Source organism: Argentina silus (genome assembly GCF_951799395.1).
Source record: "Argentina silus genome assembly, chromosome: 16".
Taxonomy (NCBI): Eukaryota; Metazoa; Chordata; class Actinopteri; order Argentiniformes; family Argentinidae; genus Argentina; species Argentina silus.
The window spans coordinates 16,887,520-16,906,685 of record NC_139670.1 but is presented as its reverse complement, the minus strand read 5'-3'; the positions used below and the strand labels follow the sequence as shown (position 1 = coordinate 16,906,685).

At 40.8% G+C, this 19,166-nt stretch overlaps 1 protein-coding gene across 3 annotated transcripts in view; it reads left to right on the top strand.

The window, feature by feature from the left end:
- Nucleotides 1-3,645, top strand: part of ebf3a (EBF transcription factor 3a) — a 94,659-nt gene extending 91,014 nt beyond the window's left edge. For all 3 annotated transcript variants that reach the window (XM_083687365.1, XM_083687366.1, XM_083687364.1), the window contains exon 16: nt 919-3,645. In XM_083687365.1, coding sequence (XP_083543491.1) covers nt 919-950 — 32 coding nt within the window. In that variant the 3' untranslated portion in view covers nt 951-3,645. The remainder of the gene's footprint in view (nt 1-918) is intronic.
- The last annotated feature ends 15,521 nt before the right edge of the window (nt 3,646-19,166 follow it).

Sequence of the window (19,166 nt, the reverse complement as noted above, 5' to 3'; positions counted from 1 at the left end):
TGAAGTGGGAAATTAAAGTTCATGCTGCTACATGCGTACACTTATTAATATGTGGTTTGCAGAAATTAATGAGGAATGCCATGTCATCAAGTGCTTGTGCAAACTTAAAAGCATTCGAACCATGACACCACAAATAAGTTGAAAGCAGTAAAGAAATTGGAGGCCTAATTGTTAAAGTGAGTGGAATGAGCGAGTACATCAATCTTCGCCTGTTGGCAGCTCCTCTCTGTAAGCACTTCATCCACTCAAACACTTGAAAATAAGGTTTTGCAGATTTCATCGATGCCTCTAGATGCATACATCATGATAAGATAAGAAAATCTCAGTTTTGAATCGAAGAAATCATAACTTTCTACTTAAGGTGGGGAAAATGCTGGGTAAAGCTGGGGGAAAAGAGCTCAGGATTTCAATTTGGGGAAGCAGAAAAGTGTCTGGTCCTGGCTAGCTAGAGAGCTGTCTGTATCTGACGTTGGAGAGGCGTCCGTATCTGACGTTAGCAGAAGTGACCATGTTGTTTCCCAGCTGTCAGCTTGGCCAGCCCCCTGGGAGTCTGGGCCACTGTTTGCCATTAACAAAACGCTCAAAGAAATATCACACATGTGGGAGGCAGGATGCTTTCTCCTGAAAATGTCAGAAAGCTCCTCTTTAAAAAAAAAAAGTAGTCTTTCTCCTATGTCCTGTTAGAAAAGCACATTTCACTCAGCCCTGTCCACCCTCCTCCCCCCCCCCCCACCCACCTCCCCACACGTTATCACAACGCTCAACCCACAACCCATCCCACAACTGCCATCTTGCTTTCATGAACTACAGGGAGACATATTTTCCTGTAAATTAAGTGCAATTTGTGTACTTCTTATGAATTGCTCCAGTGTATGGACTGTAATGTTTACATTGTTGTTTTCTTGTTTTCTCTTGCAGGGATGTCCGGACTTGTCGTCCCCCCTATGTAAATTGCACTTCGTCTTCTTCCCAAGCACCAATCGTCACAAAATGGGCTTCAGGGGACATGTTTAGTACATTTAGAAGATTCTGGTTGAATCTGTGTCATCAATCATGAATAAAATCAACAACTTATTCTGTTATTCAGAGAAAAAAAAGACTTTGTTTCAAAGATTTTATTCAAACAAATATGAATTGACATGCAAGCAACTTTGTCATGAACAATTTAATTTTATTGACTGAATTTCTTGTCATATTTTCACATTTCTCAGTCTTGAAGAAAAAAGGAAGAAAATGCCTATTTTGTATAAATGTTTCTGGTTTGATCTTGGCTATGTCTAGTTCTTGCTATGTATTGGGAGAAACTTTGTTGATGCGCCATTTGAAGAAAACACTGATTAAAAATGCCTCAGACTATGTTTCTCTTTACATGATGCACAATAATTGTGCATCTCTATAATGTGAATTCATTTTTCTGTTTTTCTTTTTTATTTGTGGTAAGAAAAGGGGGCCAAGACAGTGTGAGCCATTAAACTGGAGATAATATGAAATATATGATTTAAAACAACAAACATTAACATGAAGTACATAAGAATAACCTGGGGGGGGGTCTGGCAAAGGAGATTTATCACGCTTACTTCATCTAAAAAATGAACTTTGTAACTTATTGTAGTTAGAAAATTGTAACTTTGATATTGCAAAAATTCTTCTCTTGCCTTCAACAAGCACACTAACAGAGATGAAAAGCTACTGTCTGTTGGTAAAAAGAAAATACTTCCACTGCTAGAGCTTCCTGTTAAGCAAGTGTGATCTGCAATGTTTTTCAACTTTTTGCTAGCACTGTATAATATTGCATTCTTAGGCTACTGTGAAGTCTATGTTTCTTGTACCAGAAAGTTGTCCTTTTACTTCTAGCTCCTTATTCCCTAATGTGTTTTGTATGTGGTTATACAATTGTAGACTTTTGTGATTTTGCCAAAGTTGTAGCTAAATATTTATACACTTGTCTTGAATTTTTCCAGATCCACTTAAATATTTAGTACAGAGTTTTATTCCTTCTAAAACGGTAAGGAGTAAAATAGTCTTATACATTGCAACACTTTCACATAAACACTTGCGGTCACTAAGGGAATTTTTTGTAACATATCAATTATAAATATTGTATTTATCTTTGAATTTTTTGTAAATTGCTTTCAATCATTTAATTTGATCTTGTACGTATTGTTTGTCATGGCCAGATATTGTGATGCAGCACAGAGCGTTTGAAGCCAAGAACCATTGCCTACATTTGCTTTTTTGTATTGATAGATTTTAATGTCCATACATTTCATTTGTATTTCCAAAGTTTAGTTTGTCAAAATAATTCCATCCATTTTTAGTTTTGTTATTTTGAGAAACAGTCAAATTCATTGTTTATTTTTGTATTAATTTCTAAGTTATGTAAACAAAATACTTTTTTGGAATAAAACTGTTTGTTGTATAGTCAAATAACTTGTTTGTGACACATGGCTGTAATAATAATGGTAGAAAATGTGCATGTCCAGCAGCCCCGGGGGGGATGATTCAATTTGTGGTTGTACATTTCTGTTTTGTAGAATGTAAAAAGTAATTTTTACCTGCCTACCCATATCACTTAGCTGAACTGTGTTTACAGAGAGGAAAATACGCATCAAAAACCTGTCTAATCTGGAATGGAACTATACTGTACGTTAATTGATGTTTATTCAAATCTGTCAGAGGATTTTGCTCTTTGGAAACCTTAACAGTGGACCTCTTAAGAGTAACTTTCTGTGGGTTTAATGACATCTTTACACCACAATGCCAATCATTACTCCATGAAGATGATCAATGGTGTAAAAAGCACAAACGTTTTTTTTACTAAAATAAAAAAAGAAGTATTGTGACCCCTCCATCTTTTGACTATTTTGTCATTTTCTGTTTTTGTTAGTATTTGGCTTTACTCCCCCAATTCAGTGTGAAAAGATTTTGTATCATAAATGGTATAAAAGCCAGGATAAAATGCTCTATATTGTAAATGGCATTTTGTAATAATTCCATAAGATATTGTAGCATCATACTGTAGCTGAATTCAACAGACCATCTTCTTTCCCCAACACTATTGATTTCCTTGGTTGTGCCAAATCAACCAACTAGACACAAATGTTTCTATGAAGGTTTTTATTTTCATCTTTTTCTTTTGCACTTAACACTTTGTAAATCTCATATTGTAATGTTAAGTAGAAATGCAGCATTTTTTGTTTGAAACCAAAAAGGGATGTTCCCTCTTGGCAAACTGCACACAAGTTTTCTTTTCTAGGGGAAAGCAGGGCAGCTGTAGAGAGAAATAAATGATGAATGTGCAATGGATTTGCTTTGTGATAGCTCAACAAAGCTTGGCTAAGTGGGGAAGCCTGAGAAGTCACCTTGGAAGTGAGAGAGAGACGCAAGGTTACATGAAGAACATTTGTGAATTTCATCATTTCTACAATTTGGTTTTTGTGTTTTTTGACTAATTAGACCATGCACTCATTGCTTTGTTGCCTTCAGTCTAAGGATCTCACTAAATGGTCAACATTTCTGTTAGGGAAACTATTATTTTGTTTTATGTGTACATTTTTTTTTGTTCTATGTCCACATTTTTACATATAACTGTATAAAGATGTTCATTTTACACAATATTTAATTAAAGTATTTCTTGTCTGTGAACATTCTCTCCTTGTTACTTTGTGTGCATTGAATACCAACGAAGTGTTATAGTGATACACACTATTATGCATGGATAAATCATTTTCAATATATAAACCATTCAGAATAATATTGTAACATCTGTCTATGGTCTGGCATCTGTCTAAGTTCTTTATGTAGGCTATTGGTTGATGGCGTCTTAGGTGCTTAATCCTAGGCACTATTCTCCCACTCATTCAAACACCAAATAATATATGCTATTTCGCTGACGCTTTTATCCAAAGCGACTTACATTGCAGTAGGTGCATACATTTTTCAGTACATATGGTCCCAGCGGGAATTGAACCCACAACCTAAGCACTGTTAGCACCATGCTCAACCAACTGAGCCACAGACTTACTTACAAAAGTTACACTCGTACCCCAAATCCTTTTTTCCTGAACCCAAACTATTCCATTCTGACTCGTCTATAGGGCAGATAATGAGTCAAGGACACATTACAAAAGACTGAACAAGTCATAAATCCATATCCGATTTACCTCTAAGGCAATCTGGGATTCAACAACAAAGAGGTCACCCCACCACTTTTTTGGGCTGAAATGTAACCAATCTCAAATTCATAGACGGAGCTATGGATGCAGACTACCATCCATGATATCAACATGGTAGTTTAAACATATGTTGAAGCTTTACAGCGTTTGTTTACAATTACAAATTACAAATAATGGAGTAAAACAAGCTTATATTTGGGGTTCTGATGGGGTAAGACAGCTAAACTAAACTCATAAGGCATTTATATGGCTATATATGATTCATTTAAAAGCCCAACAATTGATACACCAATCCCAGATTGCCCCTTTAAGGTTAATTCTAATCTCAAATCTACCGAAAATACCATTGAATCCTTTGTAATATGCAAACTGCAGAGGTGTAAGGGAATGTAGAACAAGGCTCCATTTTTGAAATACAGTGTTGCTCACACAGCAAAGAAGTTCTTTTGTTCAAAGGGTCCCTCTACACCTAGAGAGGGCAAAGAGTTTCAAGAATTCAGTCTCTAGAATGCAAAACAGGACTGCTTATCATCCTGGGTCATTTTAACTGGCGTTGGCCTTGGAGTAGCATCGGGTCATTCTCTTAAGGCTGGGTGGTTTTTGGGGAAAAATGGTGACATGTGGCTTTCATCTTCCACTTCTGTGAATTCCTTAAAGGAAGCACACTCTCCCGGGGGCCAGCCTCCACGGTCAACTCAGTGATCCCTGAAGAACAAGTGCCATCCTGGATATACTGTACTATCTCTGCTATGGCTGTTATCAGTTACAGGACTGTAAATCCGCTTCAGAGCGGTATTAACATTCCCACAAATCAGTTAGATTCTGTTGTTATGAATATGCTTTAAGACATTTCATCTGCTCCCGATGTCCTTGAACACAGCACACTATGATCACAACCTTAACCAGAATCTATCTTAATTCACACACATAACTAGTTATGATTGGTGACAAAGGATGATGTAGAACATGTGTGTACCAACAAATCATACTTTATAGAATTACATTTCCTCATCTATTGTCAGAGGTTCAACACTCTGACTTTAGGGTGTACAGTAAAGTGGGCCCAGTAACACCAGTCTGCAGATCCACACCATAACTGCAGTAGGCCCTCAACTTGGACGAACACACTGTCAGATGAGCAATACTGAAAACACACTAACATTTGTTAAAGGGGCAGTCTTGGATTCAAACAAAAACAGAGTGTTCCCCCTGCCAACTTGGTAAACAGCTGAGGGATGGGGCTGGAAAAATTGAACCACTTTCAAATACAGAGACGGAGCTATGAATGCAAGGACTTGACCATCCATGAGATGAAAATGATAGTTTTAACCATGTTTTGAAGCTATACAGTGTTTGTTTTCAATAACATTGTTCACAAAAACTAGAGTAAAAAAAGCTTATATTTTGGGTTCTGGTGGCCTAAGTCTTGCTGTACATTCTTCAATCCCAAAAGTCCTAAAATAGATCCCAGACTGCCCATTTAAGGAATGCTTCACATTTTCAGATCATTCATAACTGATATACTATTTTTATTGTAGTGAATATGCATAGACACAGACTATTTGCCACTAGTTCTTGTCCATTCGTTGTCATGCTTTTGAGAACAGACTGGTTTTCTAAAAGTGTTTTCAAATCAGAAAAGAATCAATGTAAAGGCCAAGGTTATCTTTTGTCTATAAGAGGTGGTATCGTTTTGAACCGTCTCATAGTTCAAATGCTGAAAAAAAGGGCCTTTGTGAAATCTATACTCATCAACTGGGTCAACTAGAGCAATATAAAGCCACAAGAGGAGCGGCCTGCTCTTTTAAAACAACCACAAATCTTATCTGCCTTTCAGAGTGCCCCTGGATAGTAGGTCAGAAAATGTCAATTTCTCATCAAGACAATGTTGTTTGCAACCATTTTTGGACAATTAAGAGAATGCAGAGTAGCAGCAGCAGTGATTTGCAGCTTATTATGTCACCACCCGCTAGCCGAGATCACAGACGGCTGTCAGATAATGAGGGTTGCTGATAGCTGGCGTGTCAATATGCCAAAGAACAACATTTCAATGTGAGCCCTTGTGCTCTTTTTCTTCTTTACCCCTGGATGATCCCTGGCATGATAACGATACACACAAACGTGTGCGCAGACACACGCACGCACACACACACACACGCATACGCGCACACACACACACACACACACGCACACATGTCCACATGCACACATACACACACCTGCATTCAGACACATAATGTGTATCTAACTCACAATTGTGTTACCACAATGCATAAACATCTCAAAAGAGTGGGTCCCTATACTCTTTGAAACAATCCACCCACTATCTTTAAAAGATAATGATTTTATTGAAGGTCTAGACCCCATCATCAGTAAGAAGAAAAATAACATCTGAACTAGATTACAAATGGACGTCCGTCACTTGTCACTTACTGTCAGCTTGAGTCTATTTCCTTGAAATATCTACTCTTAACCGACTTGTTTTATGTTAATGTAATTGCCTCATTAATAGCTGTTTGAGTCTGCTACAGTAGCCAATGCTAGATTTTGAGCCATGCAGTAAAGAATACTGTAGCAGATAGGGAGAAACTCGAACCTGTATCCCGATCACGGCCATGTCCGTAAAGAAATTAAGAATATAGAGAGATAGAACACTCCAATATCAAAGGGTTCTTCAGATGGCTCCTACCAACATGCACTACACTCAATCATAGAGAAAGCCTCTTTATTATTGAGCCCTAATGGCTGTCCTATACCGTCATTTTTAATGTGCTCATTAAATATTTATAAATCCTGGGTCAATAATACCTCATAACCCAGGCCTGCAGGAGTCATAGATGCACTCATTCAACGTGGCGACTGCACTCTCAAATCAAACCAAAGGTCAAGGGGTCACGCGGATCACAGCCAAGCCGGGCTGGAGGAGGGAATCTGTTGTTGTTACTATTAGGACAATTATTTCTGCAGTGCTCGCCATTCCCCACCTCCAAGTAAAGCAAGACAATATTGACCTAAACTTTGTGTTCTTCTCCTTGATGTTGTAGAGAGCCATGCTTTGAACACCACTTTGTGTATCCTTATATATCACAAGACTCTTCCTCTCAATATCAGACAAACAAGCAGTAAATCACAACTATGCAGCCTCCCTAAGGAAGGTATTCATTGGCAGGGCTGCCTTTTGTTGTATAGATACAAGTATCTACTTTCCCCCCACAGAAAATAGATGTTAATCTCTTTTTAAAGATAACCGTCACATCGCAAGTGGCCAAAAGTGACACTATATACAGATGAATGTGTATTATTCAAATATAAAGGGCAAACGGTCTTCATGGCCATAATTTGACATAGTTAGAGCATTGTGTATTGTTAGCCATCATGTACCATTCCCATTGAAGTGGATATAGACGCTCTATGGAAACTCCATCAATGCACATGTTTTGCATTGACTAATGTTGTGTATTATTCCCTTGGGGAGAACAATATCATTTTTACTGATTCGAAGGAGAGGTCGATGATTGCTCTGGAGTTTCATAAAAGTTGCCTACTTTGATGTTATTCTATCAATATCAGACGGCCACGGTGGTATGATGACGTAGTGTGGGTCATATTTCAGGAAAACATTCAAGTATAATGTAAAGTTGTTACTATGGTACTACAAATGTATGCTGGCTGAACCTCACCCCCGACTCTTTCTCAGCCGGTTTTTGCCAACTTGCCTTTGCCTACTCTTCTGTGTAAGAGCAGTGTGGCACATGGCTACGTAGCTGTGGCATTGCAGCTTTGAGTCCTTCTTTTACAGTCTCGGGAGTGTTATCCCTTCCCCCGCATTCCCGCTTCATGGCATAATCTTTGTTTTTGCAGTCCCAACTGGCGGTACCCATGGCAATCTCCATGTATGTCTAATGCCTGACTCCTGACTCCCACTGTCCGTGCCGATAGCCGCCGTAACCATACACCAGTTGTTCCATGAGTCCATGTCGGACAGGCACAGCAGGGCAGCACATAATCACACAGAGACTCCAAGCGGGGAGGTTCACAGACCTCCCCCCTCACAGTTGTGTCTACAGTCAGGATCTCTCTACAGAGATAGTGTTTCAAGTTACTCACCAGTTTTTATTACCGTTCCTACTACGTTATTTGCATGTTTCGACTTTTTATTGCCCCCCCCCCCCCCCCCCCCCCCCCCCCCCCAAAACAAAACAAAACAGTTTGGTAAGGATTGTGTGAATTTCTTATTTGTGTGTACAGTATTTGCAGTCACCTTAGATGACCACGGAAACTCAGAAAGCCAGGTAGGAATCTCATCACATTTTAATGAAAGATATCCCAAAATCTCCTCATCAAAATTCAATTCCAAAAATATAAATACAATACATTTTTTGGTGTAGAAAGTGTTATTATCAAAAGCAATGTTTGATCTATGTAGCATCAAGAGAGGTAAACACATGTGTTCTTATGCCCATGTCCTGATTCCTTAGCCTTGTGTATCTTCACCAAACGTGGAGAGGTGTGGAGGCAGCTTACCCCTCTAACACAGGTGATTGACCTCCGATCGCGTATTGTTGCTCCTTCCTCACGGGGTAATTGGTAGAATGATATGATTCATTAGTCCAATCAATTTTGCAATCGTTCTGACAATCAGTAAGGCTTGTAATTTATTGCAATAGATTACTTGCCAAACCTGTTTTGACAGCAAAAAGGACAACCAATATATGACACACATTTCTCAATTGTGAGAGAGATACTGCACGTTCTATACTTAAACCCAGAACATGATTGTAGAGGCCTGAAGGTATATCATATCTGACAAACTGTTATTGATTAATCAGTCAGGAATTATATGGTATTTAAATAACTGTTATCCTAATCCTAGAAAGGTAAATATTAAGATTTCTGAAGTCTGTTTTAGTCATTTCTATCCATTATGTCAAAACAAATCAACAGACTGATAAAGTTCTTAGTTCTACCAAGGGTTGCTATCTAAGTTCTGACCAGACTAGTTCTATTTCCTAACACTCTCTTGCATTCAGAGAAGCACTGAGATAATATTGTACATTTTAAAACGTCGAGACCACAGACATGTCAGTGCACTTTCCTAAGTGTTTCACATTCATGTTTTACAATGGTATACATTAGACAAGCCTGTATCTGTCACTTTCACTGCATCTTTTAAGATGTTTTAACCTATTCTCCAATGATCTTTTGGTTATCCTTAACTGTGTCCTTAACAGTGTCATTTGTAAATAGGATTTTACAGTCATAAAAAAAAAAGTCTTAAATTGTTTCCGTTCTCATGCCCTAGGTTCAATAATAATCCGCTGCCATTGTACAGTAGTCATGCTAGCTGAGACATCTTTCTAGTAGGTTCCAGTTCACACACTCAAGCTGCTTTCCAATGCAAATAGACTTAACATGCACACATTGTAATGGCTTCACCTTTAGTCAGAGGATCCGGTGCGCTTACAAGCCTGGCATGGATAACAGTGACACCTGAGCTGTGCACCGTCGACCCCTCGGATCTAGAGCCATGCTGAAAAGAGGCTTAGAGGGAATCTCCCAGCTCACTGAATGAATAACTCCAGCTCGCCCTCAGATATGTACTGTACTGGGTGGCAACAGAGAGAGGACATTTAGGGACGTTACAATCTACGTCTCAGTTCCGTGATTCACTCAATTGTGTGTAGAGATAATACTGTAAGTCATAGAGCAGATAGAAAGAGAAGCTTAAAGAGCGGTAAAAGGGGAGAAATCTTGAGGCACTAAGCTGAATATAAATGCTAAAGTGACAATGAATCACAATGGAGAGATTAACCTTTAATACTGTACTGTAACCAGAGACCATGGAGCAGTGGCTTACTTGAAAAAGCTGCTCCAAGTCTGGTTTGTGCCCATCAGTTCGGTCCTCGTGATGCTGCCCTTATCCCCACTGCTGTTATTAGTGGTAATACTTGATATTAAATTACTGTTGTTCATGTCTATAAACACTGTAATTACTCTAGTAACAACATTGTATTAATAAGTCATTGCAATGTAATGGCATAGTAAAAGAGTGAAGAGCATTTTATAATTTATAATGAATACAAAACAAGTAGAATAGAGACTGTTCCTTATTTGGCCTGTGTATCAAAAAGCTAATAATAATTAATACAATGTTGTTCCTAGAGTAAATAAAGGTTTGATGATTATATCACGCAACTACATAGCTGTTGAACCAATAGATAGACATAACATCCTGAAACCCTGCTCAAAAGTCTGTTCTTATATTATGTGTGTCTTCCACACTTTACGACGGCATCCTTAATTTGCCGTGTAGCTGCAGACTGGTTATGGGCACATGGAGAGCTGTCTGAAGACGTACTCTATCCGTGGGTGACTTTGTAGTGCAAGACAGATGGTGTACTTTAGAGTATGCTCTTGTGATGATGTGGCAAGTGCACGTTTGTGCTGATTCTGTAAAAACGGGATGACATCAAGGCTGGTATGACTGTTCCCGTGTTGTGATGAATGATGTGGAAGCATGTTAAGAACATTAAAGACATCCTGTCCTGCTGCTTTTTGATGCGTCTCGCCACACAAGAAAGTCAACAGACAGCAAACAGGCGCGTGATTACACCAAGTACACTTAGACCTTCAAAACTGTAGAAACAAACCGTAGACGCTGTGATTATGCTGTGACTAAGTGACAAGTAACAGGTCTTCCTCCACTGTGATCTGTCCTTCAGGTATAGCATGTTTTAGTTGTTTCAATGAGGTTCATTGTTGTGAGGACCGGAAGAATTGATTCTCCCTATATAAATAAATGGACTGAACAAGACATTTAAGAGGTTAACCCCGAAATAATGCCAATTACAGCACTATGGTTTGGGGGACACAAAACAGATAATATGAGGAAGACATGGAGATAACATTTACATTTACATTTACACTTTTGACATTTTGACTTTTATCCAAAGCGACTTACAACAAATACATTTGTCTAAAGTAAGTGAATCATCTATACATCAGTCATCACAAATCCATGCTAGGACCAGGTGCTATTGGCAGTCACAATGCTATTTTGTTTTGTTTTGTTTTGCCATGCCTCTCTTGATGATGATTTAAAGACAGACCTGTTGGATTTCCATGCTTTGTTCAGAAAGACTACTAGATAGGGATATACTAACTGCTGTAACTATGTCCTGCAGTGGATGGTGTAGGCAGATATTGAGAGGACTGCCTCATTGAGTGCATAGATATTCCTCATTCCACTCCATACATTACAAGAAGCCCGTCCTCCGATTTCTACCTCCACCAGCCTCCAGCTGGTGTACTGTACCTCTCATGGGCCGAGATGTGTCTAGCCAAACCAGACACATCTCTGGTGTTTGTTTAAATGTGGATAGCGTCCAGTGGTAGCGTGACCTTGTGCACTGTCCCTCTCTTGCTCTGCTCATTTTGTATTCAGCTTTTCCTTTACAAGATGGCTTCTGGACTGACCGGTGAGCCCAGTTGATGGCTAGCTAGCAACAGACAGGGGGAAAAAAGCTGACTTTTTCTCTCCCCACAGGGAACTTGGAGAAGCGATAGCTACCTGTAACCTTTGTGTGTTTGGGTCAGTGGACTAGGTTGAGGGAAAGCCTTAGTGAAAGAGAAGTGGCCCACAACATAACAACACTGACTTCACACTAAAGGACTGGAAGAACACAGGACAAGCCACCCAGACCTTCACTGTGAATCAATCTCCGCCACAGAAAAAGCTTTTTGACAAAGGAGTGCATTAAAGAAGTGAGTTGGTCTGGTTGCTGTTCCCTTGACTCTGTGTTGTAATGTGTCACACAAATGGGGATATCTCACAATTGTATCAGCCTAAAAGGGGGCAACATGGCAAATCACTGCCAAGGGAGATTCCTATAGTACAGTACATAACATAGGCTACTCCTTCCATTGTTATAATCCTTGTTGTATGTGGCTCCGTGAAATCGCTCGAACTTTATGGGCGAAAACCAGTTTCAGATCAAGACATTTATAGCTATGTGGTCACCAAAACATACATAACATTTCCTCCGTTGGCTCCATTATTCCGAACCCAGATATGAGTCCAAATGTAGTCACAGTTGAATTAGAATCCTGACCAATAGCGAATTAGGTGGACAGCTTTCCAAGATTCATGCACTGCCAAGGTTCCTTCACACACCCACCCAATATTTCCACTTTAATTGTGCCACTTGAGAAATTTACGTGCCTGTGAATATGGCATGAATCTTAGGCTTATTGCAGTATCATTAGCAGCAACATTTAAGCAACATCTGTGTGCTATAGAACTAATTGAAGTAGCAGAAGCGGCAGCTGTAAATCCACAGGAAGATGGCAGTTTTCGCCCAGCACTGCTGAGCTAGCTGCTAACTGTCAGTCTGTTCATACAATCTGCTATTAAAAGTCTAGTGCAAACACACAATGTCCAAACATACAGAGAGAAAGGGGCTAATAGCACTATTAGCCACCCTGTTGTACTGGTGTTGCTGTTTGTTTTAATGCACCAGTGTTAGGCTTTCACTCTGTTGTCACGTTGATATTTAAATCCTGAGAAAGAGAGGAGATTTAATACCATACTTTGCACTGGTTTCGTGTGACACCAGTTGAGTAATATCTGGTATGTCATCGCATGCTCTCTCTTTCTCTCTCCCCTCCTTTTCTTTCCTTTTATCTTTTTCTCTCTCTCTCTTTCTCTCACGCACGCACGCACGCACGCACTCACACGCACACACACACACACACACACACAGAGACACACACACACACACACACACACACACACACACACACACACTTCAGCGCGGTGTTGCCATGCCAGCCAATTTCGACTCAACCATAATGACTCTTGCCTGTAATCAATTCATTACATCAGCTGATTATATACCTTCAGTTCATCTGCAGTGATATTACACCGGAGTTCTCTGAGTCTGTTGCAAATACAGATAAAAACCCACACAATTAGACACTAGGAAATACAAACTTTTCCCGGACTGGTGTTTTTGAAAAATGCAGACCATTATGAATGCTATTGAATGGGGCTCCATTCAATGAATCCCCAAGTCGATTCTCTCACATTCAGGAGCTAAGAGTCTCAGCGGTCACTTGAATGACCTATCGTACCCCCGCGTAATTGTTTAACCGGTTGCGTTTAGAAAAGCCCCCAAACAGAGAAGGACGGAGACAATGGCGTATAGGAGGGTGGTCTCCTAAAGTCCTGCTGATTAGTGTGTTTGTCAACTACTCTGCTCCATTAGAGAGCTGGCACGTCCATCTCGTTAGCTACGAGCACAGCGGCGGGCCTGGCCAGTTAGGCCTGCCAGACAGCGGGACAAGAGGTGAGAGGGAGGGACCTCTCCAATCTGCCGCATTACACATCGGGCCAAGGTATGGATCCTCCAAGTATTGAAAATCAATAGTCACATGACAGTCAGCGGGTCAGAGGTCGCCTGAATTAAGCATTTTAAGCACTTCGGCTACCTTGTCTCTCTGTCCTCGGCAACGATCTGTGTGCCGTATACGTTCCCCCCCTCCAGAAGGGAGATCATCATTCTGGAGAGTCTGTGCATTCATGAGATTCACTGAGGTCAACCTACTGGAGATGATATTCCACTTGAGCTTTTTTTCTTTGTTTTTCGGTACACATTGACTATTCGTCAGTTGATGTTTACTACATAACTAGCAAGTCTGGTTGTTGGCTTACAAATCGGTAGATTTGTTTCCAATTTAAAGGTAGAACTGATGTTACCAGGGTACATATTGTCATGCTAGATACTTGTTCAGCTTGCTTAGCCCTTAACTGACCCAATGTTAGTGATGCATAATGTGATCGAGAACTGAGTGATTTTCTGGAAATGAATAACTTACTGAAATACAAAAATGCACAAAGGCCATTTTGTGCAATTGAAAACAACCTATTTCTACACCTGTGGTATGGAGTGATTATGGGCCAGTTGGCTCTGGAGATTTCAGAAGTCAAAAGTTGGCATCTCCGGAGGCCACACTATAAAAATAATAAACTATATAAACCGAAAGAGATTGTTTCCCTGTGTTTAATGCCCAGTGGGCTACGCATGGTTCTGATTAGCTAAAAACAAAACAAGACAAACACAAAAAACTAATTACATGTAAATAACTTGATTTGTTTCATTTTGAGTGAGGTTTTAGAGGGTCAAAAAACATGAGCTCATACACAATGTGAGTCTAGCTTCAGGGCGAGGTGTTCATTCCAGAGAAAACACATTTAATTACAAGGTGTTACGAGTGTGCACACAGTATGATATACAAAACAAAATAATGCTAAAATCAAATACATCTGCTCTGTGGCGCAAGAAGCATAGTGACCAAGCTGATTGTTTTGGCATAATTCACTCTGTATAAAAGCCTAACAAAAAGCACATACACTTACTGTATAATACAGATTCTCAGGGGCAGCTTTCTCAACTGTTGGGAACATGCATTAAGGCTTAGCTATATTACTTTATTAGGGCTTAGCTTGCTTAATATCTTCACTCAATACAGATTTATATGGCTTGAGTGGTCAACAGTGATTTGACTTGCTCAGTGGGGACGTTTTTTAAAATTAATATTATAGATCAACTCACCAACGTCAACCACTGACGCCAGTGGATCTGTGTTTTAATACAGCATCGCAATGGAGTTTTATGGATTTGTTCTGACAAAACATCCAGTATGAAATACAAATCCGTCGTGTTGGAAATGCTAATATAAGACCACATGCATAGGCTAGTCCTTTGTTTATGTCAGCGTTCATTTATTTGATCTATTGTTAATGCATTTTCCCAGCTGACACCAGCACCATCCACGACTTTCCATTGTAACTAAGCTGTTCAAAGATGGAGATGGATTCATGGACCCTTGTGGCAGAACCTGATGAACAACAAATGTACATTTGAGGAGCAACGATAATGAAATAATAATAATAATAATAACTTTGTAAAAACTCAAACTGTGTGCTCGAGTGTGTGTGTGTGTGTGTGTATGTGTGTGTACGTGTGTCCTAATAAACAGTGCTTGTGCTGTTGTGTTTCTGCTTGAACACACGTCTGCTTGAACACATGCCTCTGCCGTTTTACCCAGCATGCACCAGCACCTCTAAAAATAACCCTGAAAGCACATTGGGTCCAAGGAAGCCACTCTCCAGTTGTGACCAAAAAGCTACATGTCACTGGCACTGCAAAGTGAAAATATGCAAAAAGAGAGATCTGCTTGCTCTCAAATGCATGTCCAATCCAGCCGTTCAATTGGATAAAAAATGTTAACTTTGGAGAAAAGCCTTGATGTGAGCTAAATAGGCTGATTAAGCCCTGAGATCAGATGAGATAATGATTTATACCAAACTACAACTAAAAAAGGCGATAATCTTCCTTTTTTATGTTGACACAAATGTGAAAATACATTGGCTAGTCATTTGATTTACTTCAATGCAGTACTTACACATTTTCAACACTCTTGCAGAGAGTGTCGAGAAAGTGTTGAATGTCCATTTGTGTATTTTCTTTCTGAGCACTGCACTGCACATTCTTAGCCACTCTGCCTACATGCTTGTCTCACACACACACACACACACACACACACACACACACACACACACACACACACACGTGCACACATGCACACACACACACACACACACACGCACACACACATGCACACACACATACACGCTCCACAATGTGGATAATAGTTTTTGATCCTTTAAGCACACACTGCTGAAAACTCTTAAAGGAAAGCTGTCAGTAGTGGGCCTTCATCAATCAAACGGCATGTCAAAGCAACGCCTTCATTTCAATTTTCACCTTGCTGCCCGGCGTCCAGTTCTCCGTCTCCTCAGCAGTCTCCCACCACAGTGTATGGATCTTTGTCTGGGGCAGCCCAGGGATGATGGAGCCCAGGCGCCCCTGTCTGTCTGAGGCTGGTGCCACTGGGTCCAGCCTGGCTCTGGCTCTGTGTCCTGGAGGGCTGCTGGAGCCTTGCCTGCTCTCAGTGAGCTCAACAGAGCAGGCCGGGCCTCACTCAGTACCTGTCCTGGGCCCCTTCGTCCAAGGTAGACTACAGCAGCTACTCACACACACACACACCCCCGAGTCAGACTACACACACACATACACACAGATGTGCAGGCACGCACACACACACACGCACACACACACATACACACACACACACACGCACACACACACACGCACACACGTACGCACACATGTACACACACACATCATGTCAGAGGCTGCTTATCGTCAAACTCCCTAAAGTGGTGTTTGCTCTCAAAATAAATGCTTTTTGGGGAGCAAAAATATCACTGACTGTCTAAACAAGACATAGATCTTACAAAAATACATGCAAGCTAATTGCATCATATCAAGTGTTGCAAAAATAAAACATTTGCAAGTTGATTGCAATGATCCCTCGAAGTGAAACCCAAACCTTAAAGCATGCCACTGCCTACTGGAACTGAATAGCTGTACATGTAGTTGTAGTGACTACATTATTTGGTTTGTATTCACTTAGCTTGTCCACACTAATCTATGTGCATGTGATACAAGACTAGGTACATGCAGAGAGGTCACTTCAGGTAACCTTGCAAGAAAGACATTGTAGAGGACAAATGCAAAGCATATAATTCATGCCAGACTACACACAATATTGTATGAAGGCATGCACGCACGCACGCACGCACGCACGCACGCACGCACGCACGCACGCACGCACACAGACACACAGACACACACACACACACACACACACACACACACACACACACTCAGTCAGTCAGTCAGTCGCACACACACACACACACACAGTTTCAGACACCCTTACGGAAAGACTGTGACCATGCAGCATAGCCAAGCGTGACTGTTTTCGTAACGCCTACCACACTTACCAGCTCACAGCCTTGATGAGCCAATCAAACCTGGATTTGTTGATACGTGATGTAAGAGAGGTTGCCGCCAAAGTGCCTATCAACAGCCAAGTAGAGGCCAAGGGGGAGGCAGACGCTGAGCTGCGACTTCTGCTGAAGCTTTGCTCTCCCCCCCCCCGTCCAAGTCTTTTTCCCTTTTCCAAACAATAATGGAATTATGATGGATGTAACATGCCAATTCAACCCCACCCGTACCCACCCATGTACAGTACAAACTCCCACATGCGCACACACTCCCACAGACACAGACACACACAGACACACACACACACACACACACACACACACACACACACACACACACACACACACACACACACACCTTAACATCACCAATGTTGTTTTTAGCATTATCACATACATTCAAAAAAGCGATTTTGAAATTGCAAAACAAGCCCTTATCATGTGGTTGAAATGTCCCACTACTATGTTGCTTCATATGAGCCCTAGGGCTGCGTGTAGATTTCTCGGTACCGGACACAAGTGCGAAAGCGTAAATGTGCAAATGTATGCAAACACACATAAGCACCATCATCAAGAGGAGGCGCATATAAACACTGTCAACCACCGCAACATGAATCACGTATAAACACTGTCAACCACAACAAGAAAACATATACACAGTAAACACCACAACGGTAAACATTGCTGTAATGGTCAGACTGCATGGAGACTTGAAGCCCATATCAGTGTATGATTCTCCAGGAGATTTCTAAGGATAGAAGAGAGCTATAGGGATTCAATCCCTCAACCAAGGATCTCCAGCTCTTTAAAAGCAGTGTCAGCAGTCAGTAGTTTACAATCAATAATTCATATCTTTGTAAGGGATGTACAACAGCTTTACCTTGGAAAACAAAAACGTATTTCAGATGACAAAATATAAAGAAATTCATGGTTGAGGATTTTGCCAGAATTCTCAAAGTAGCGACATCTATAATCAGAAATATATTATTTATTATGGGACATGACTGGGTATATTTTATTCAGCAGAAAAATAGGATTCATTCAGGTGACTGGAGTTATTCTAGTGTAAGGAGCATGTGTGAGTCCTCTAAAAGGGACAGTGGAAAGACAAGGTTTAGAGCAGGACAAGTAGTTCCTCCTCTAGAAGTACACTTCCACAAAAATGAGATGGGGGGGGAAAAAAAATACAATTCTTTGACCCACAAACACTTCTCAAAGAGACGGACACCCGCTCAGCCTGAGTGCTCTCCTCTTTTGAAAAAAATGAAAAAAAATAAAAAAAGCCATTTTTCCCCCTGGTCAAGGGCATCCATTTCATTATAAAAGGTAGTCCCGCCAAAACAAATATTATTTTTGAATCTTTCATTATCTTTCTCTGTGGAAATGGGCTAAAACAGCATGTGTTGGTATTAGACGCTGCAGAGCCAGCTGTCGTGGCTGGCTGCACCGTGACTCAATGTCAGCAGTTCAAAGAGAGCCAGAGCTGAAGGGAGGGGGGGGGGGAAATCAGATAGGTCAGTCGAGCCCACTCGGCAGCCCTAAAGGACATGGCTATCTTTGTAAATCACATTCTTCTCACATTTTGGGCCCTCTACACTGTATCTGCCGCTGCACAGCGGAGTGCCCGAGAGTCCTTCGAGGTGGGGGGTCAAGGAGGGCCAACATGAGAGATGACCATCAAAGACATCCAGACAGCCACAGAGATGACCGTCGCACTCTTGACTTACAGTAGCGACAGTACAGCAGCGGGGAATTATTATTGCAATGACAAGGATGATGATCGTAATACGTTTTATGACGACGACATACCCGGGGAGAAGAAAAAAAAAAAAGAAACGAAAAAGAAAAGAAGTGGAGGATGAGGGTGAGGATGAGACGTCATCCCCCGATAAGGACGGAGTAATGAAATCTTCAGCAGTGCACACACACATTTGACGGGTTGAGAGGGTTAATGAATACTGTATCGAATTCTTGCGCAAGACAGTCACGCTCTTTAAAGGTTCCCTATTACTGGTGCCTCACTACGGGCTCCGGGAGTTTATCTGTAGCGGACATGATTTATGAAGTCAGTCTCA